The sequence below is a fragment of the Eschrichtius robustus genome, chromosome 6, assembly GCF_028021215.1.
Source record: "Eschrichtius robustus isolate mEscRob2 chromosome 6, mEscRob2.pri, whole genome shotgun sequence".
In the NCBI taxonomy this organism is placed as follows: Eukaryota; Metazoa; Chordata; class Mammalia; order Artiodactyla; family Eschrichtiidae; genus Eschrichtius; species Eschrichtius robustus.
The window spans coordinates 145,709,748-145,730,467 of NC_090829.1; the positions used below are offsets into that span (position 1 = coordinate 145,709,748).

Sequence of the window (20,720 nt, forward strand, 5' to 3'; positions counted from 1 at the left end):
CTGACCTCGGGTGGCCGTGGGGTGTGGCAGCTTGAAGTGGGATCTCAGTTCCTTGACTGGGAATTGAACCTGGGCCAAGGTGGTGAGTGTGCCGAATCCTAACTGCCAGACCACCAGGGACTAGTGGCTAGGGTCAGAACTCTGGTTCCTGTCTGCTTTGAAGAAAGAAATCAGCAAAGAGACAGAAAGTAGTGAGGCAAGTAAAGAGTTTATTAAGAACAGAATACCTGCAGATAGACACATGGGTGGGCTCAGAGAGTCACGTGCAATGGGGTGGCTTAGATCACTTATATGGGGGCCGTTTTCCAGGTCTTTGTTTTCCTCTGGACAATCATCTTGCTTTGTTCCCATATCCGGTCTGACTCAGGGCCCTTCCCTGCGTGCGTGCGCGCATCTTCTAGCCAAGATGGCTTCCAGCACGAGGGTCTCTGGGAGGTTGACAGGACATATTAGGGGCTAATGCCCCCTCCCTTTCTGACCCCTGAGGAACTTTTCTGTGCATGTGCAGTGGGGGAGGTCATCTTGATCTCAAGAATGAAAAACATGGTCATCTTATCTTTTTACTCCATCAGAGCTTAGCTCCCCTCTGCTCCTGCCATTAACTTTTCCTTGAAATGTCTAACTGCTCAGACTGATAAGCTCCAGCTACTCAGCCTGGGTCGCATCTACCTCCTACCTCACTTCCAGGCCCCTCAGCCTTGCAGGCTGGAGAAAAGCCCATTCTGAGGGAGCAGGACAGAGCCCGTGCTGCGGAGCCGAAGCGGGGCTGTCAGGATGGAGCTGGCGACGCTGAGGCGTCGGGATGGAGCCGGCTCCAGGCAGGAGGACGGCTTCGGGGTGCAGCCCAGGAGGGTGGCTGACCTGGGCATGGTCCCCAACCTCCGGCAAAGCAACAGCAGCCTCTGCAGGAGCAGGAGGTCGCAGTACCCCTTCGGCAACTGTGAAAAGGTAGGTCCGGGGGTCGCCGGGTCTGCCAGGGTCCTGGTGGGGTACAGTGAACACCCAGGGAGGGCAGAGACCCGGCTGAGCTGGGGGCTCCAGCCCAGAAAGGCCCTTTAGCGGAGGGGACTTGGAGAGAGTGCTGGGTGGCTGGGTCTGTGCCCGGGGGCTGTTCCTGTCCTTGGTGCGCTTGGGAAAGTGCTGGGTAGGCACTAGGGTCCCGGGCCGCCCTCACAGAAAGCCCTCCACCCACATCACTGCGCGGTGACTGCACGTCCTCTCCCGACAGGGAAGGTCCCGGGCACCCGCCAAGTCCTGGGCTGGCTTCACGGAAAGCCCCGGCAGGCCTGTGTTGGAGACACTTGAATGTCACAGGCCCTGGTCGGGTGGGAGCAGGGTGTCTCACGTCTCAGCCCGCAGCCCCGCGGGACATAGGCAGGTATCCTGACGCTCACTGGCCGCCTTTGCACCACATCGCGCTGTTCCTGAGGAAGGGCACAACCTGGAAGCACAGTGCTTCCCAGTTTCTAGGCAACATCGACCTATAAACTGTAACGGGCCGTGAACATTCCCCGGGGCCCAGGACGAAGCGATTCCTCAGGCTCACTCTGCCCTCCCCGATCTGCTCCCGAGGGGCCTCCAGCAGGTGATGGGGAGGGCTCGGTCTCCCATCTCTGAAGAAAGACCCCTGACGTGTGCCGGGGCGCACAGGCGGGTCTGAGCGAGGCGTGGGATGTGGTCTTCGGAAGAGTGTTGATTTGACTGTCTGAGGATCTCAAAGTGCCCTTTTTACCCTCAGCAAGGAAACCTTAGTTCATGGATTCCTGAGAATATCAAGAAGAAAGAATGCGTGTACTTTGTGGAAAGCTCCAAACTGTCCGATGCTGGGTGAGTGGCTTGTTCTGTGTTTACGGCCCCTTCCCTGTTCCCACGTGGAATGGCTGATCAGAGCAGGGCCGACCGGGGGGCCTCAGTGGGGGACAGTCCCTGTGTCTGTACCGGCCTGGGATGCTCGGGGTGTTTCCACGTACCCCACAAACAGGGTTGATTCGTGTTTGCGTTTCCCCTCCAGACACACCCTCGCCTGCGCTGTGCCACAAACGGGCCTCGCTCTTTCTTACTTCCACTCCTGTGTCACCCGGGGACACTGCCTCTGCCGTGGAGCCCTCCCTGACCGCGCCCTGGGATGTCACCTCTCTCCCCCACTACACTCCGTGTCTCTCTTTTATGCCAGTTGCCGACGGCGCTGCGATCGTGTGGCTCTGTGGTCCTCTCCGAGCTCTGACCGTGTCTGAGTTACTTTATTACTTCCCTGCTGGACGGTGATGGTCAGCACCCGGCTCAGGCTGCGAACAGTGCAGGGAGGAAGGGCGTCCTCTGCGGGGATGATAGAAGAGGATGACGATCTGGAACCAGCCGTGCACGATCACCGACGGGGATGCTGTTTCTGGGGCCCTGGGATGTGCCCAGGGTGTTATCACAAAAAGTGCCCCGTTTGGGAATTTATGCTCCAGCTTGGCTCCCTTTCAGACGAGAGCCCTCCTCTCTCCCCGGGTAGTGGTAGGGGCGGACCCTCGTGTCAGAGAAAGTGGCCACCGTGCTCCAGATGACGGCCTCAAGGCTGGCAACCTCTAATGTACTTGGTGGTAATCAGAGTTCAAGTTCACACCGATTATCCTGACAATATGTAGAGAGTGCTTTGCACTGAGGTCTCCAGTTCTAGTTTGTAAAAATAGGTTTATAAAAATAGCCTCAGGGCTTCCCTGGTGGCGCAGTGGTTGAGAATCTGCCTGCCGATGCAGGGGACACGGGTTCGAGCCCTGGTCTGGGAAGATCCCACATGCCGCGGAGCAGCTGGGCCCGTGAGCCAAAATTACTGAGCCTGCGCGTCTGGAGCCTGTGCCCCGCAACGGGAGGGGCCGCGATGGTGAGAGGCCCGCGCACCGCGATGAAGAGTGGCCCCCGCTTGCCACAACTAGAGAAAGCCCTCGCAGAGAAACGAAGACCCAACACAGCCAAAAATAAATAAATAAACAAAGTAAAAAAAAAAAAAAAAAAAAATAGCCTCAGAGGCGACTCGTTATACCCAAGCTTTCCATACGGGAATCACTGGTTCCAAAGCACTTTGAAGACGGTTACTGCAGAACCTGGGTCTGGTTGGTAGGGGTTCGGGGGCTTGACCATCCGTCAAGCCTCTGCCCCATCATTTCCTCTGAATTCTGAGCCAGCGCAGAAACGTCCACAGGAGTCAGTGAGGCTTGGGGTACAGTTTGAGACGGAAATGGGGCTCCCTCCTCATTCAGTGTCTCCATCCCGCTTTGAAGAAATGACGCTCAGGATGCGTTTGGCTCTGAAACTTCCAGAAGCACCTTTCTCGGTATCAGGATCCACGCGAGGAGCAGCTACGGTGGTGGCAGGTGGAGCGGGCTGTCACTCAGACGTTGCTCTGAGTGTGTGTAACTCCCTGTGGCGGCTCCTTCCTCATTTGTCCCGAGGGGCTGGCGGGGGTGCCCCACTTATGCCCACGTAGGCCACGAGTGCAGGAGGAAATTCTCTGATTATTCAATTTCTGGGTCAGCGGTCTCAGTGCAGTTTCCTGCTTTGTGTCTGGTTTGGGAATGCCACATTGACTTAAGATCTAATCCCACCAGGGGGGATGCTTAAAGAGAGGAGGGAAAGGGTCTGTTCTAGGCTAACTGTTAGAACCTATGAGAAAGTTTTGGGTAGCCTCGGGCCAAGCTGGAGCGTGAACTCCCAGACGGGGCACTTTTTGTGATAACACCCTGGGCACATCCCAGGACCCCAGAAACAGCGTCACCGTCGGTGATCATGCACGTCTGGTTCCAGATCATCATAAAAGGGGTCCTCGTCCTGACGACCCTCTTCCCCGCCTCGGACCCAGCTCTCTCCTCCGTAAATGGAGGAGCTTACGCGAGGTGCTCGGAGAGAGCCCTGCGAGTCTGCGAGTGACTTGAGTCCCTAGGGGTCGTCGAGGAAGGTGTGCAGGGCGTGCTGGGAGTTCCTCATGGCTGGCCCTGTGCTCCCAGCCCTGGGGGCCCCGGCCTGAGTAGTGGAACCAGGGGTAGCCAGGGACGTGCCTTGTGGGTGGAGAAAGGGCACCCAAGTGAGCCCAGGAGACTGGGGTACAGGGTGGGCCGTGGCCCTCTTCACCCGTCCTTGGTCCTCTGCATGGCTAGTTAACCTGCACGAATTTTATAAATTATTTCCCATCTAGAACCTCATTTGACCCTCACAAGTTTTGAAAGCTCGAGGTCAGACAACGTATTATTTTCCCCATTTAACGATTGAGAAGTTGAGAGTCAGAAGCCCCTAAGGACAAACACTCCGTAAGCAGCAGGGAAACTTGTTTTCTCTCTCTGAGTCCAGTCGTGTTTCCCCCATGTCATCGGCTCAGGTTTCACCTGCTTTTGGACTTTTTTGGTTTGGTCTCACCTATATCTAGTCTTCTAGGTCACTTGTTACTAGCAAAAGCAGGACTCTAAAAAAATGTGTAGATTTCCGATTAAACAAGCTGTAAAGAACACAGTTGCTGTCTTCTCTCTCTCCTGCAACCCCAAAGAATAGCCGTAAAGGAGTAAAACGATTTCAACCCACGAAGACAAAGAAGGCAAGAGGTGACAGTTGAAAAGAGGTAGCAGGGCGGTCTCTTTGGGGGGACCACGTGTATCCTGCTAGCCCTGTGTCCAGAAGTTTCTGCTTGGAGCCTGCACTCTGTGCTTTTTAAACCTTTTTATTTTGAAATAACTATATATTTATAGGAAATTGCAAAGATACTACCGGTAGATCCCATGGTTCCATCAGTGGTTACACGGTCACCTCCTCTAACCCACCATCTGTAACCCCTGGCAACCACTTATCTGCTCTTCATCCCTATAACTGCTTCCTTTCCATAATGTCATATAAATGGAGCCATACACAGTGTGATTTGTTGAGATTGGCTTTTTCACTCAGCAGAATGCCTTTGACATCCATTTGAGTTGTGTGTGTTGGTAGTTGCCTCCTGTTTGCTGCCAAGGAGCAGAGTGGCCGCCATCACAATATTTGTAGTGAGGCTTTTGTGGACAGCAAATATTGGGTCTTATTATTTTTTTTACTCACTCTGCCAGTCTCTGTTTTTTTTGATCAGTGTATTTAGAATGTTACAGTTAATGTGATTATTGATATATTAGGACTTAAGTCTGCCACTGTATTTTCTTGTTTACATTTCTCTCTGTTTTTCTTTTCCTGCCTTTCTGTGGGTTACCTGAATAATTCTTAGAGTTCCATTTTGATTTATCTATGCTGTTTTTGACCGTATCTCTTTGCATAGCTTTTTTTTTTAAGTGGTTGTTCCAGGTATTACATTATATATCCACAACTCATCGCATGTTACTGACATCTACTTACCTACTGATGTATCCAAAACTCATCAGAGTCTCCTGGTGTTGACATTTACCAGGTTGAATGAAGTGTAGAAACAGTCCCACCTTTTACAACACTTTGCCCTTCCCCGTTTATAATATAATTATCTACAAAATTTCGTCCACATGCACTGAGAATTATGTTAGATCATGGTGCAATTTTTCTTCAACCATCAACCATACTTCAGAAAATTCAAGAGGAGGAAAATGTGCTATATTCACCCATACTTTTACTCTTTCCATTGTTCATTCTTCCTTTTTAATATTCCAAAATTCCTTCTTCTATCATTTTGTTTCTGTTTAGGGAACCTTCTCTAGCCAACCTTTTTGGGGTAGTTCTGTTGGTGACAAATTCCCTAGTTTTCTTTCATCTGAGAATGTCTTGACGTCCCCTTCATACGTGAAGGATATTTTTGCTGGATGTAGAATTCTGTGTCGGTAGTTTTTGTCTTTTGAAAAATGTCGTGTCACTTCTTTCTGGCACTTTTTTCTGGTTCTGATTCAAAGTCAGTTGTTGGAATTATTTTCTCCTAATGGGTAAGGTGTCATTTCCGACTTTCAAGATTTTTGTCTTTGTCTTTAGTTTTTAGAAGTTTGACGATTATGTGTCTCCACCGGCTCTTGGCTGGGGCACCTCGTTCGCCCTGGTGGGCTGCCAGTCCTGACCCCTCTGGGCCTCCTCTGACCCCCGCAGTGGGGCGGGGGCAGGCGCTGGTCACCCCTGGTGACCGAGTGGCCTTTGCAGGAAGGTGGTGTGTGAATGCGGCTACACGCGTGAACAGCACTTGGAGGAGGCCACCAGGCCCCACGCATTCCAGGGCAAGGAGTGGGACCCGAAAAAGCACGTCCAGGAGATGCCAACAGACGCCTTTGGTGACATCGTCTTCACGGGCTTGGGCCAGAAGGTGGGAAAGGTTGGTTTCCATGACTCCGTTGCTCTTACTGTGGACCAGAGCCCACTGTGGGTGACCGAGGTGGCTGGGACTCCCTAGGGTGGGAGTGGGAGGCTGGCGGAAACCCAGGGCGGAGCCCACCTGCCCAGCGCTGAGGGCGGAGTGGGTGGGGCTCGTATGGCAAACGGGAGACACGCGGTGCCCTCAGGGAGCAGGCAGGGCCGCTGCTGGCGCTCTGCAGGGTGTGGGCAGGGTGGCCTGGATGGCTTTTGTCACTGCCAGGAGGGAGTGGGAAGAGTACACGGGCCACAGGTGGGCGGGGGTGGGGGAGGGAGGGCAGCGGGGAGGACCTCGAGGATGCGGTGAGTCCCAGGAGCAGAGGCGAGAGTCCTGCCAGCGGGGGGGCGGGGTCCCAGGCCTGCCCGGGAGCACGGGGGCAGGGGGGCGGCAGCAGCCGGAGGGCCAGGCCCCGCTGGGCTCCCAGGTGCTGCAGATTCAGAGTGATCTCTGGACCAGCAGCGTCTCCAAGCAGATTTTTGGACCCCACCCCAGACCTGCTGAATCAGAGGCCCAGCCACCCTGGTTCTAACCAGCCTTCCAGAGGATTCCGTGGCAGCTCTTGGGCCGCACTGTCCTGGAGGGTCTGGTGTAGCCACTTATTTCTGTGCTGGGGTTCTGGGACCTTGAGCTTCTTGTTAGCCGGGTGTGACCTTTCCCCTCGACGACTCTGAGTCGCTGAGACGCTGCCCACTTGGCCAAAGAGGCTGAACAAGGAGGGTCGGTCTGGGGTGGGCACCGGCCACAGAGCCACCTGCCTCAGCACCGTCCCCAAGCCCTGCCCCTCGTGAGCCAGTGTCAGTGTGATGCCAGGCCCCTCCAGACGCAGCTGGCTTAATCTGAGAGGGGGCGTCCTCTGCGGAGCATTGGTGGGAGCGGGGAGGGAGGAGGCGGTCTTCTGCAGCATGGGGGCAGGGCAGGCGGGCAGCGGCCGGTCAAACCCTGAGGAGGCGATGGCGGGCGTGGCCTGGAATTGGGCATGGGGCTCAGGCTGGGGTGCTCCCAGAACAGAGGCCAGCGGCTGGTCTCCTCTGGGTGGCCTCCCTTCCCTGCCCCTGCCTCCCCCTTCCCTCAAGCAGTGTCCTGCTCGGGCGCGGCCCCTTTACTCGCTGGGTCTGGCCCCGGGTGCGAGCATCCCCCCGCCCAGCTGGGGCTCTCAGGCACTGCTAGTGCAGGACGGCTGGGCTCTGGGGCTGGGGAGGCCGCTCACTGGCGCTCTGGGGTCTTCTGACCTCCCCGCAGTACGTCCGCCTGTCCCAGGACACACCCTCCAGCCTGATTTACCACCTCATGACCCAGCACTGGGGCCTGGACGCCCCCAACCTCCTCATCTCCGTGACGGGCGGGGCCAAGGACTTCAACATGAAGCCCAGGCTGAAGAGCGTCTTCCGAAGAGGCCTGGTCAAGGTGGCCCAGACCACAGGTAGCACCGGGGGTGGAGGGACCAGGGCCCCGGCCACAGGAGGGGTCAGGCCTGGGAGTGATGGGCGGGACGGAGGGTCCCTGGGAGGCCAAGTCGGGGCCTTGGGACTGGCTGGCCCTCGGGGGTCACCGAGGCCAGGCCTGGGCCAGGGGTGGGTGTGTCCGGTCGGACTCACCCCGCCCTGTCTGCTGCTGTGCTTGACTTGCGCATGGCGGCAGATGCAGCTCTGGTTGGCTCTCCACTAGTGATGCTTTGAAATAGACACATTCAGAGGCAGTTCTGAGATGCCGTGCTCCCGAGAGCAGGACAGAGAGAGGCAGCGGGGAGGTGGGGAGAGAGGGCAAGGCCTGCGGTCAGCGACGGGGGTCCTGTTCCTGTCCCCGCCCCCTCCTGAGCAACGTGGGGAACCGCGGCTCCCAGCTGCTGCAGGAGGGCGTGATCGTGGCGGGGCTTCCCTGAGGCCCCAGTTTGAGGTAGAGGGGCTGCAGGTGTGGGGCAGTGAGCCCCGGAGACGCACAGGGCGCAGGCGTCGGGCGTGTGCGTGGCAGGGCCCTCTGTTCCTTCCCAGGGGCCTGGATTATCACCGGGGGGTCCCACACGGGCGTGATGAAGCAGGTGGGCGAGGCGGTGCGGGACTTCAGCCTGAGCAGCAGCTACAATGAAGGGGAGGTGGTCACCATCGGAATCGCCACGTGGGGCACCTTGCATAACCGGGAGAGCCTGATCTACCCTGCGGTGAGCTGGCGGCTGCTGCGGGGTGGGCGGGGGCGGGGCGCAGTGGGGAGGCCGAGGGGGCTGTAGGACCTTAGCGGGTGCTCAGCGGACAGGCCACCACCTGGGCAGCAGGGTAAATGCAGTGTGGAGGGGAGTGGCTGGACGGGGGCACAGGAGACCCGGGCTCAAGCCCCCACGCCGTGGACCCTGGTGACCCCAGGCGAGTAGCTACCTTGGTTGGACTCTGGTTTCCTCCGCTGAGATCACGGGATGGGTCCACACAAGAGTCGCTGGAGCCGCCACTGGTCGGGGGCTCCTCCTGACGCCTCCCTGATGAGAAATGGACTTTGCAGAAGGCGGTAGCTTGGCCGGGAGCACACAGCCAGTGAGCACCTGGGTTGTCAGATCCCAGGGCCTGGCCTTCTAGCCCAAGGATCGACAACACTCTGGTTCCCCTACTGAAGACAGAGCCTTCCTGCGTCTGTCCACCTGGGTGCAGCCCTGAGAAGCAATTGCTTAAATGTGGGGATGTGAGTGGAAAAGATCATTTGATTCCTTCAGTAAGATTTTGGAGGACAGTAGATGTGACATAATGAGCACATGTCCACCTAATTCACGGAGTCAGGAAAGTTTGGGGGAAACACTGGCCCCAAAGACAAGTCTCCTTGACTTGCTGAGGAGACGTTATTATAACAGCCCCTCGAGGGGTGATTTATGAACGAGCCCTTGCCCTTCCCGGCTGGTGGCGGCGTGCCTTCACTTCCTGGGGAGAGCATCCTCTGGAAGGTGATTCCTTGCGTCCGTCACAGACTCTTGTCATCAGGCCAGTCTGCCCCTCGGCCCTTGTCCTTTTGCGTCAGCGTCACAGACGTGCTTAGTGCACGGGACCGGTTCTGTCTTGAATGCTTGTTATATGGAGTGGAAATCTGAGGCCACGGGAGACTGGCTGACTTCCAAGATCACTCTGCACTTTTCTCACCATTTCGAGTTCAGAAGACTTCCTGCGATACCGCCTGCCATCCTCTGTGGACACCAGGGGCCGTGTGCATGGGTCCGGCAGCCACCCCTCCTGGATCTGGGTCCTGGGGCTGCTGGGACAAATGACCACAGAGCTGGTGGCTGAAACCAACAGAAATGTACTCTCTGACGTTTCTGGGCACCAGAACTCCAAGACCAGTACCACCCGGGCAAACTCGGGACGTCGGCAGGGCCAGGCTCCCTCCAGAGGCTGTGGGGGAGAAGCTATTCCCTGACTCTTCCAGCTGCTGCTGGCTGCTGCTTTCCTTGGCTTGTGGCCGCGTCGCTCCGGTCTCTGCCTCTTGGTCACATGGCCCCCTCCTCTTCCTCTGCATCCGCTTCTAAGGACACCTGTCGTGGCAGTTGGGACCCACCCAGATGATCCAGGTTAATCTTCCCGTGCTGAGATCCTTAGCTTCATCACGTCTGCAAAGACCCTTCTCCAAACGAGGGCACATTCACAGGTTCCAGGCATTAGAGCCTGATATCTTGGGGGGTGGGGTCACTTATCCAGCCTGACGGAGCTCCTGTTCTCGGTGGGAAAGATGTAGAGCTTTCCGTCTGTCCGTGCCCTCCTCCTCCCCGTCCCCAGGGCGGCTTCCCAGCTGAGTACGTCATGGACGAGGACGGCCAGGGGCACCTGACCTGTCTGGACAGCAACCACTCCCACTTCGTCCTTGTGGACGACGGGACCCACGGCCGCTACGGCGTCGAGATCCCCCTGAGGACGAAGCTAGAGAAGTTCATATCGGAGCAGACCAAGGAAAGGGGAGGTGAGCGAGGCACGCTTTCCAGGGTGCTCGGTGGGAGAGGGGAGCGGGCTGGTCCAGGTGTCTGGGGCTCCGCTGGCCGTGACCAGGACATTCGGCAGGTGGGACGCTGAAGGGGCGTGGTCCGAACACACTTGGATGTCTGTACACTTGCTCAGGGGTTCATCTTCTCGCATCCCTTTTAACCAGCAGAAGGAAAGTTCAGGCAGGCACTGAGGTCACAGCATCCTACGGTCACTTTACATCACAAACACGTCTCAGTTCAGAAATCAGAGCGTGCAGTAGTCAAAGCTTGGACCTTGACATCTCTTCCCTTGTGGGTGGGATGGGATGGATTCTGGGGTGTTGGGAGGTCAAATACACAGGATTTTGCACACGATTTGCAGGTTGGTTGGACACCTTTGAGCCGAGGTTTTCAAGCTTCATTGCACGTCAGGGGTCCCCAGAGTGTGGGTTCACCCCCAGGGTCTCTGATTCACAGGTCCGGGGAGTGAGGACTTGCATCTCCGAGTCCCCAGGGGACACGGATGCTGCTGGCCTGGGGACCACACCTGGAGAACCTGTTTTGACCAAGAGAAGCTGGGTGGGAGTGTTCGGGGCGTGTGAGTGTTTGGGGACGGCGAGACCATGTGGGCTCTTGGAAAGAATGTTTGCTCCCCAGGGAAAGATGTTTCTAGAATCTTCACAAGCCCTCCTGGTTGCCAGGCTGGTTGAAAGGCTGAGGGTGGGGCTGGCTGGCCAGAGGACGGACTTGCGACGCCGTACTCCCGCACCATGCATGGTGCCCACTGGCTTGACGTGTCCCCAGCCCTGCCCAGATTTGAGGCGCCACAAAAGGGCTGCAGGGAAAAACAGGCTGGTTGCAGTGGCCAGCCAGGCAGAGCAGACCAGCTGGGGGAGCCCTGGGTGCTGAGGATGGTCTACAGCCCTCGCCTTCCCTCCACCTCAGAAAGGGACAGGAGTGCACTCGGTTAGGCTGCAGCTGGCGGTGGTGGTGGGGGGGGGCCACGGTCCTAAACTGGGCTCTGTGCTTCGTCCTAGGCGTGGCCATCAAAATCCCCATCGTCTGCGTGGTGCTGGAGGGGGGACCCGGCACACTGCACGTGAGTCCCGGCCAGGGTGGGTGGTAGGGGTGGGCTCTTGGGGGTCAAGTCCTGCTGCGGGTGGGACGACTGCCCCAAGTGCTGTCACCAGCCCCCCAGGGGGGTCATCAGCAAGAGGGGACAGGGATCCTGTCCGCTGGGTTGGGGGGTCGGAGCCCCCTGAGTGGACCTGCCTCAGGAGGGGTGCTCTGGCTTTGGCCCTGGGGCTTGACCTGCACAGAAGAAAGAGGGGCTCCAGAGGGGACTGGGGCAAGGGTGGAGCCCATGCCCCCCCCTCCAGGACCCCCGGGCAGCCCATGGGGGGTTTCTGCAGCTCTGCACCCAGACTCCCGGGCGGGGTTCTGAAAGTACAGCCCTCGGCTCCCCCTCAGCCCCGTGGGACCAGCAGCTAGATGTAAAGCAGGACCCTCAGTGGCTTTGACAAGCTGCCGTGGACCTTTGTTCAGAACCCACTCTCTGCCGTGGGGTGGGCCTCCCTCGTGGAACGCGGGCCAACTTGACCTCTGCTGTAGTAACACACGACGACATTACAGCCTGCAGATTTGGGGCAAGAGCATGACGTTCTGTTTATGGGATCATCGAAAGTGTCTGTTTACGTTTAGTAACCGCAGGAGGTCAACACAGGATCCTGGGGTCCCTGGGAGGACGGGATGCGTCTGGTCCCCACTCCCACCCTGGCTCTCCCGCAGCATCGCCCAGACGGCTTCCTCAGGCCCAGAGCAGGGCGTCCTTCCTGCTGGGGTAGAACCCCTTCCTCAGGTTGCTCTCACCCTGGGTCTCCGGGGGTCTCCCTCGATGTCCTGGTTAACGAGGGGGCGGAACTCTGGCAGTGCCCCCTCCTTCTGGAGATGGTGCCCGTGTCCACACATCAAAGGGTGGAAACATCCAAACCTTTCGTGACAGTGGTGTTGAGTGAGAGGCCTGAAGGAGGTGGTGTGTCGGGTGTGTATCCCACGTACATCAGGATTAGCCACTCTCCCCTCTGAGCAGTGGCATGCTGCCAAGCAAATGTCTTCTGTAAACTTCGCAATAGCCAGACGTCAACACTGTTTGAGCATCTCTGTATTAGAAGGTGTCCGTGCGGGTGAGGAGTCAGGTCCCGGGCTCACGGTCAGCCCCTGTGTTGCAGACCATCTACAATGCCATCACCAACGGCACCCCATGTGTGATCGTGGAGGGTTCGGGACGAGTGGCTGACGTCATTGCCCAGGTGGCCAGCCTGCCCATCTCCGAGATCACCATCTCCCTGATTCAGCAGAAGCTGGGCCTGTTCTTCCAGGAGATGTTCGAGACCTTCACCGAGAGCAGGATTGTGGAGTGGACCAAAAAGGTGAGGCACACGGGCGCATGAGTCACCAGGTGTGGGCCTGCAGCCAGTAAGTTAGACGCCGTCAGCCTGGTGAGCGGAGCCAGGACACGCCAAAACCAGACACGGAGACCCCAGCGGGCCTGGGGCGGGCACGGGAGTGATCTGCAGAAGGTGGGGGGCTGTGAGCCCGGAAGGCAGTGGGCCCAGGGCAGGTGGGAAGCCCTCGGCTGAGGCAGCAGGCTGTCCTCAAGGGAGGACGTGCTCAGCCTCTCGCCTGCAGAACTCCGGGCCTGGGCCGGTACCGCAGGCCACGAGGCACGGCCGTCCCGGGAAGAGGCCCCTGCTGCCCTGGGTGGGCAGGAGGCTGGTGCTGAGGCCCTGGGGGCGGCAGAGGGGTGGGGAGCCCAGATTCCGGCACAGGGGCGCTGCCCGGTGACGGCAGGGGGTGGCAGGGTCCGGCCCAGCCTCCAGGCCTGGTGAGCTCAACGCCACCGGGGAGATTAATGGAGACCTTCTGGGGTCGACAAGGCGGGCAGACGCGCCAGATGGGGGCCCACGCGTGGTTCCGGGAGGCGTGTGGTGACCTGGGGGCTGCTTCACGTGCACCTTTAGATAGAGGCATCGGTGGCCCGGGCCCATCCTGGGGCCAGTGTTCTGGGAGACCCCCCCCCCCCCATCGCCAGGGGGTTTGGAGACTTGAGACCCGGGAGGGAGCTAGTTACGCCCCGAACGGGCACCCTTTCTGCCCTGTGGGCAGGAGGTACTGAGTGGGAGCACGGGGAGTTGGGTGCTGAGCAGGGCACACGTGACCCTGCGGCGACAAGTCCGGAGACAGACCGCTGGAAGGGTGGCCTCAGCTGTACTCCGTGTGCCTGCCTGCCCTCTCTCTGTCTTTGTTTTGTAATAATTTTAGATTTGTGGGCCGGCAGCACAGGTGGTGGAGGGTGTCTGTCTACCCTTCCCCCAACTCTGCTGCTGTCAACGTCCTACATAAGCCTCGTGCATTTATCAGAACCTAGCAGTGAGCTCTGCTTCATCCCTGTTGACCAAACTCAGGCTGTTCGGATGTCATGTTGATCTACTACTGGCCTTTTTCTGTGCCGGAATCCAAACCATTAGCCTGGTCTCTTCATTGTCTTTTTTCTTTCTTTTGTTTTTTTTAAGTGTGACATTTTCTAACTAGCCCACCGGATTCCACAGATTTTCTGGAACACCACCGTGTGAACTGGGTGAAAGTGAGCTGCTCTGGTTGTGGGGTGGGCTGGGGGCTCTGGGGCCTCGCTTTCTGCCCATCCCCTCAACTCCTGAGCCGTGAGCCTCGTGGGTGCTCCCAGCCCCAAGAGCTCTGGTTTGGGCCCCTCTCCTGACCCCGGGAGACCATGGCTGTTATAGCCCAGGACCATAGTTGCCCTGCATTTCAGTATTGTTGTGTTAAAGTGCATTGGTATTTGCTCTTTCGTAGCTACAGTGGGAGATAACACTGGTTACAGACGGGTGTAGACTTTGCTAGCATCCCTTATAGACGGGGTCCTTGGTGGACCCAGGGGGAGAAATAACACAGGAATGTGCATACGGAAGTCTCTCCAGGCCCTGAAAAGAAGGAATTTCTCTCTCACATACTCTGAGGCTGTTTGGCTCAGTTGGGTGATCTGGGGCATTTGGAATGGGCCTCAGAATTGGCCATCTCCCCAGTCCAGATTTCGGGGGCCCCGGTGAGCTCTGCAGAGGGACCCTAACCCATGGCCATGGCCCCAGCCTCCAAGGGGGGTAGGTGTGAAGGAGAGCGCTGGCTGAGCCCTGAGCACCCACGAAGCCTTTGGCCGGCGGAGAACCCCCGCACCCGCGGCCCCTGTGGTCCTGCCGACCCCGCTGTCCGGCCGCACTCTGAGCCCCGGGGGCAGGGGCTCACCCGCCCCGAGGTCGCCTGACCTCTATTTCCTGGCAGGATTCTTTGTGGGATGGGGGCAGTCAGTGCCTCTCTGACCTTCGGTTTCCCCAACAAGTTGGGGCTGACAAAGCAGTCAGGGTCTGTGACTTTCATCCAGCTCCGTGGATGCAAAAGCCAGGCTGTAAAAACTCATGGAAATTCAGTTTTAAGTGCTTGACGTGCTTTTCAGGGCAAGTCTGTGGAGCAGCTTAGCTCCCACCGCGTCCCATTTCAGGCCATGTGGACGGTCTGTGCCCACCAGCCAAAGACCACGGGGAGGGCTGGGACCCCGGATGGGGGCTGGGGAGGGGGAGGGCAGCGGGCCTGCTCCGAGGGAGCCGGGCAGTTTTTGTGGGTGGCACGGTGACCCTGCCCTTGTCTGTCTTATTGTGGCATCAGAGGACCTCCTTAGAAGCCAATGTTCCGTGAGATTGTTTTTGCTGTTGGCGTCAGCTCAGCTGCCAGTGGAGATGGTGGGGATTGGCTGGCCGGCCCTGTGGCCTTTCCTCAGTTAGTCTGTAAATTATTCAGGCAATTCTCAGAAGTGGGTCTAACCTGCCAAGGTTTAAAGGGGCCTGTGTTTTCAATCCCTTGCCAAGTAGAGGCCTGAAAGTGGTGTTTCATACACACCAGTCTCAAGCCAGGGGGTCACCCTCAGTGGTGGTTCTCGTTCAGTGGGGAGAGGACCCCCAGAGCCGCCATCACTGATTCACTCCACAGACCTCGGGGCTGGTCTGCCCCATGGCGGGTACTCGGGTGTGGCCCTTGGCGGATATGGACATCCGCCATGGGGGTCTCACTGCCAGCCCGCCAGCACCACATAGCTGGGGTCAGAGGGGTTGCTGGCCCCCTCTCAGCAATCCCGTTTTCTTACCTGCAAAATAGGAGTAATTGGTACTTAAACTCAGAGGATGAAGCAAGGTCACCTGGGAGAGTGCTAAGTGGTTGGTCGGCACGTACACACAGTAGCTACTTCATCCTGTGAATCAAAGGCCGGGTTAAATCCTGGAGTGACTTCAGCTGGAAGATGGGATTGGGGCTGGGGAGGGAGACCCGGGGTATTTTGGAGTTGACATGAAAGCTGGACCCCGAGGGGTTAGGGAGGTTGGGGTCTTAGAGGTGGAGGTGGGGTGTGCAAGGGGCCCTCTAGGTGGGAGCGGTCTGTACAGAGGCAGGAGCTGCACGGCCAGGCTGCGAGAGGAGGTGGGAAGGCAGGCGGGGCGGCCGGGAGCTGGGGGAGGAGCCTGAAGCTTTGGGGGTGTGGGGAACTAGTAGATGGCTCCCCCCGGTCTCAGGGTGAAGGGTTCAAGGCGGGGCAGCTGCTGGTGGCAGACACGGCAGCTGAGAGATGATAGATACGATAGATAGGTGATAACTAGATAGACAGGTGATAGGCAATAGATGATAGATAGATAGATAGATAATAGATAGATAGATAATAGATAATAGATAGATAGATAATAGATAATAGATAGATAATAGATAATAGATAATAGATAGATAATAGATAATAGATAGATAGATAATAGATAATAGATAGATAATAGATAATAGATAGATAATAGATAATAGATAGATAGATAATAGATAATAGATAGATAATAGATAATAGATAATAAATAGATAATAGATAATAGATAGATAATAGATAATAGATAGATAGATAATAGATAGATAGATTGGAAGGTAGGTAGCTAGGTGTATAGATAAGTAGGTAGATAGATAAATAGGTAGGTGGGGTGACTAGCTAAATAGATACATAGAGTGGGTAGGTAGATATATAGAAGGGTAGGTAGGTAGGTAGGGTAGGTAAGTAGGTAGACAAGTGGGTAGGGTGAACAGATAGGTACATAGATACATACACACACATACCTACATACATACATGCATACACACACAGACTGATGGATAGCTAGGTAGGTAGGTAGATGATTGGATGAATGAGTGGATGGATGGATGGACAGACAGGTAGGTGGGTAGGTCCTCCCCCAGGCAGGAGGACCTGGGGAGAAGTCTTCAGTTAAGTGGTACTGAGTGTTGATCAGTGACCGATCAGTGAGGTGAAGATTCTTTACACTTGGGCTGTGTTTCCCACCCCACAGGCCACTCGCAAGCACCGTGTGTTTGGTCCTCATGCATCTTTCATCTTCACCGTCTGGAGTGTGGGGGGGGGGGTGGCGAGGGGGTGGCCCTGACTACACAAGCAGTTAGGACTCCTGCCTGGGGCTCTGGCTCCGTGTCCAGGGCCTTGGTTCTGTGGGTGGCCTTTGAGGAGGCAAGAGGCACCTCACGTGGGGACTGTCTTTTGCAGATCCAAGACATTGTCCGGAGGCGGCAGCTGCTCACTGTCTTCCGGGAAGGCAAGGATGGCCAGCAGGACGTGGATGTGGCCATCCTGCAGGCCTTGTTGAAGGGTGAGGGCCAGGCAAAGTGGGGACAAGGGGGAGGAGCCAGGTGAGGGTTCAGGACCCGGAGTCCTAGCCTAGAGGAGCCAGAAATGCCACCCGTGGGCGGATGCGCTGGTCAGAGGGCAGGTGGTGGTGGACCTCGCCAGGCCTACCTCATGCTCCCACTGGGCAGCTGTGTGCCCACCACCAATGTTGGGGTACAGGCTCCTTTCTCAACTTACCTTCTTCCCTGAAATCTGAGTGCAGCCTGCACTGATTTACCCCTTAGTGGTCATCATGGTTTCTCATAAAATTCTAGCATAGAAAGAAAGAACCTTGGAAGTCTGCTCCTGTCTCCCCACGGTCTGTCTCATGTTTAAGTCCTCTGCCCCCAGCGCAGGGCAGAGTCCAAACGCAGGGGTCCTCATGACCAATAGGGCTCTTGACCGACTTCTGTTCCTTAGTCTCACCTCTGCCCTCCAGCCCGTTCTCCCCGGGCCCACACTTCACTCTTCCCTCTTCTCCCACTTCTTGTGGGGGAGGGAAGCCAGTGCTTCCCTGTCCTTCCCGCCAGTGTTGACATGGCTGAGACATCCCTGGTGCCCAGAAGCCTTTGCTCTGCGCTGAACAGCCCCTCACCCTGGAGGGACACCAGCCCCAGGCCAGCCCTGATGGCAGAGCAGGAGGCTGTCGTAGCAGAGGATCGGCTTTCACTTTATTTCTGTGCATTCATCCACACGCCATGGATGCGGGTCTGGGCTGTTCTGCATCCTCGCCAACACTTGGTACTGTCAGCCTTTGAAGCTGTAGCCCTCCTGGTGGCTATGAAGGGAGATCTCCGTGTGGTTTGGATTTGCGTCTCCGTGGGCTTCTTAGCCATTTGTATTTCATCTTGGTGAAATGTCTGTCAGATCTTTTGTCTGTGTTTATTTGGTTATTTGTCTTCTTATTTTTAAGGTGTATGAGTTCTTGATATATTCTCATACAAATCCTGTGATGGATATATGTGTTGGGCATATTTTCTCTTGGTTCATGGTCTGCTTTTTTTTTTTTTAATAAATTTATTTATTTTATTATTTTTGGCTGCGTTAGGTTTTTGTTGCTGCACGCGGGCTTTCTCTAGTTGCGGCAAGCGGGGCCTACTCTTCCTCGCGGTGCACGGGCTTCTCATTGCGGTGGCTTCTCTTGTTGTGGAGCATGGGCTCTAGGCATGCCGGCTTCAGTAGTTGCGGCACACGGGCTCGGTAGTTGTGGCTCACGAACTCTAGAGCGCAGGCTCAGTAGTTGTGGCGCATGGGCTTAGTTGCACCGCGGCATGTGGGGTCTTCCCAGACCAGGGCTCGAACCCGTGTCCCCTGCATTGGCAGGCGGATTCTTAACCACTGTGCCACCAGGGAAGCCCCTCATGGTCTGCTTTTATATGTCCTTCGAGGTGTCTTTGGAGAGCAGAAAGCTTATATTTTAACACATTTTAGTTTACTAATTTTTTTCTTTATGATTCATGTTCTTTGCATCCCAAGAAATCTTTTCCTTTCCCACCGTTGCAAATATTTTCGTCTGTTTCATTGTGGAAGCTCTATAGTCACAGCTTTTATATTTAGGTTTATGATCTGCCTCAGGTTACTTTTTCTGTGTGGTGTGAGGTAAGGGTCAAAGTTCTTTTTTCTTTTTCCCCAAATAACAACCCATGTTTTAAAATGTTAACCCAGCAAGAGCAGAAACTAGTTGGGCAAGATACTTGCACTGAGAACCTGGGTGAGGTGGTGGTTTTGCAAACAGGGCAAAGGAAGGAAATGTGATGGCCTTTGTGGTCCAACTTTTGAGTATGAATCTGAAATGCCTGCCTTTCAGAGACCCGTGTCTAGTTTAAACTTAGGGTGGGGGCTTGACCAGGAGCTGGGGACAGAGTGGAGGGCTGGGGTGAGTGGAAGTGGTGACAGAAACCCAGAGATTCTCTGATTCTACCACTGAAAGGAAAAGCGATTTTATAAAGGTGCATGCAGGGGAAGGGTGGGGGGTGGCGGTGATTTTGTGACCGAGCATCTTATCTATTCAATTAAAATGATGGAGACGGGTTGGTGACACACCCCTCCCTCTCTGACTTTGTTAGATGGGAAGTGGCTTTGAGGCCCAGATCAAAGCCCCTGACGCGTGTGCTTTTACCTGCAGCCTCTCGGAGCCACGACCACTTTGGCCACGAGAACTGGGACCACCAGCTGAAGTTAGCAGTGGCGTGGAACCGCGTGGACATCGCCCAGAGCGAGATCTTCACGGACGAGCGTCAGTGGAAGGTGAGGCTGCGGTGGGGAGGCCCTGGGGAGGGGCTTGCTGGGCCTCGGAACAAGGGCAGGCCCTGAGGTGGCCTCATCCAGACCCCAGCTCTGCCCTCAGTGAGGGCGGCTGGCACGTCTCCTCCTCCCGAGGCGGGAGACGCCGGCACCCCCGTCTCGGGGGCACTGAGATAAGGGTTATGTGGGGCGATGACCAAATGCACGGCCCCCCACGTCCCCCTCTCAGCCCTCAGAGCTGTACCCCATGATGACGGCCGCCCTCATCGCCAACAAGCCCGAGTTCGTGAAGCTCTTCCTGGAGAATGGGGTGCGGCTGAAGGAGTTCGTCACGTGGGACACCCTGCTCTACCTGTACGAGAACCTGGAGCCCACCTGCCTGTTCCACTACAAGCTGCACAAGGTGCTGGCCGAGGAGCCCGAGCGCCCGGCCCCCCGCGTGCAGATGCACCACGTGGCCCAGGTGCTGCGGGAGCTCCTGGGGGACTCCACGCAGCCGCTGTACCCCCGGCCCCGCTCCAGCGACCGCCCGCGCCTCCTGCTCCCGGTGCCCAACATCAAGCTCAACGTGAGTGCTGGCTGTGTGCCACGCGCACCGCTGCGTCCTCGGCGCGTTGAAACACGCGCTTTTATTTTCACTGGGAAGGTCAGCTTGGGCTGCCGTAACACAGACGGGGCGGCTTACACAACAGGCGTCTTTTTCTCCTCACTCTGGAGGCTGGAGTCAAGGTCAATGTGTCGGCAGGTGGGCTTCTGGTGAGGTCTCTCCTCCTGGCCTGCAGGGGACCAACCATCTTCTTACCCTGTCCTCACACAGCCTGTCCTCAGTGTGTCTGGTATAGCTTCCTCTTCTGCAAAGAACACCGGTCCTGTTGGATTAGCACCCCACTCTCATGACCTCATTTAACCTTGATCACATGCTTGAAAGCCCATCTCCAAATACAGTCACATTAGGGGATGGGGCTTCAACATATGAAATCTGGGGGACACAGTTCAGTCCATAACTCTCCCATTCTGAAAACCTCCAACGGTACAAAAAGCTATGTGGGGAAAATGCTCTCCCCTGTGCCCTGTACCCCGAGCCCTGCTCGCAGGTGTAGTCGGTGTCTGTGTAGCCAGGTCAGCAGCTCCACTCGTATCTGTGTGAGATGCATGTGTGTTGCAACAACAGGACAGGGGCTTTTCTAGTCTGCACCCTTATTTGATGGGAATCCCGCAGCCTCTCAACATTAAGTACAACGCTGGCGTCTGCATGTGTATTTATGTGAGGGAGCCTCTTCTTCCGACTTATTAAGTTTTTACAAACGAAGCCTCAGTGCCGATCTTTGTCAGATGCCTTTTGAGGAGTTGAACTGCTCTTCTTTGACCTATGAATTTGGTGAATTATAGGTCGTTATTATTTTTTTATTCCTGTCTTGAATCTCAACTCGATTGCAGGGTAACATGTATTTAATATGGTGTTGGATTCCCAA

At 56.4% G+C, this 20,720-nt stretch overlaps 1 protein-coding gene across 2 annotated transcripts in view; it reads left to right on the forward strand.

The window, feature by feature from the left end:
* Positions 1 to 774: 774 nt before the first annotated feature.
* Positions 775 to 20,720, forward strand: part of TRPM2 (transient receptor potential cation channel subfamily M member 2) — a 43,099-nt gene continuing 23,153 nt past the window's right edge. For both annotated transcript variants that reach the window (XM_068545804.1, XM_068545805.1), the window contains exons 1-11: positions 775 to 948; positions 1,739 to 1,827; positions 6,106 to 6,274; positions 7,553 to 7,733; positions 8,302 to 8,468; positions 10,057 to 10,237; positions 11,276 to 11,337; positions 12,467 to 12,667; positions 16,885 to 16,987; positions 19,130 to 19,251; positions 19,478 to 19,816. In XM_068545804.1, the coding sequence (XP_068401905.1) occupies positions 775 to 948; positions 1,739 to 1,827; positions 6,106 to 6,274; positions 7,553 to 7,733; positions 8,302 to 8,468; positions 10,057 to 10,237; positions 11,276 to 11,337; positions 12,467 to 12,667; positions 16,885 to 16,987; positions 19,130 to 19,251; positions 19,478 to 19,816 (1,788 nt within the window). The remainder of the gene's footprint in view (positions 949 to 1,738; positions 1,828 to 6,105; positions 6,275 to 7,552; positions 7,734 to 8,301; positions 8,469 to 10,056; positions 10,238 to 11,275; positions 11,338 to 12,466; positions 12,668 to 16,884; positions 16,988 to 19,129; positions 19,252 to 19,477; positions 19,817 to 20,720) is intronic.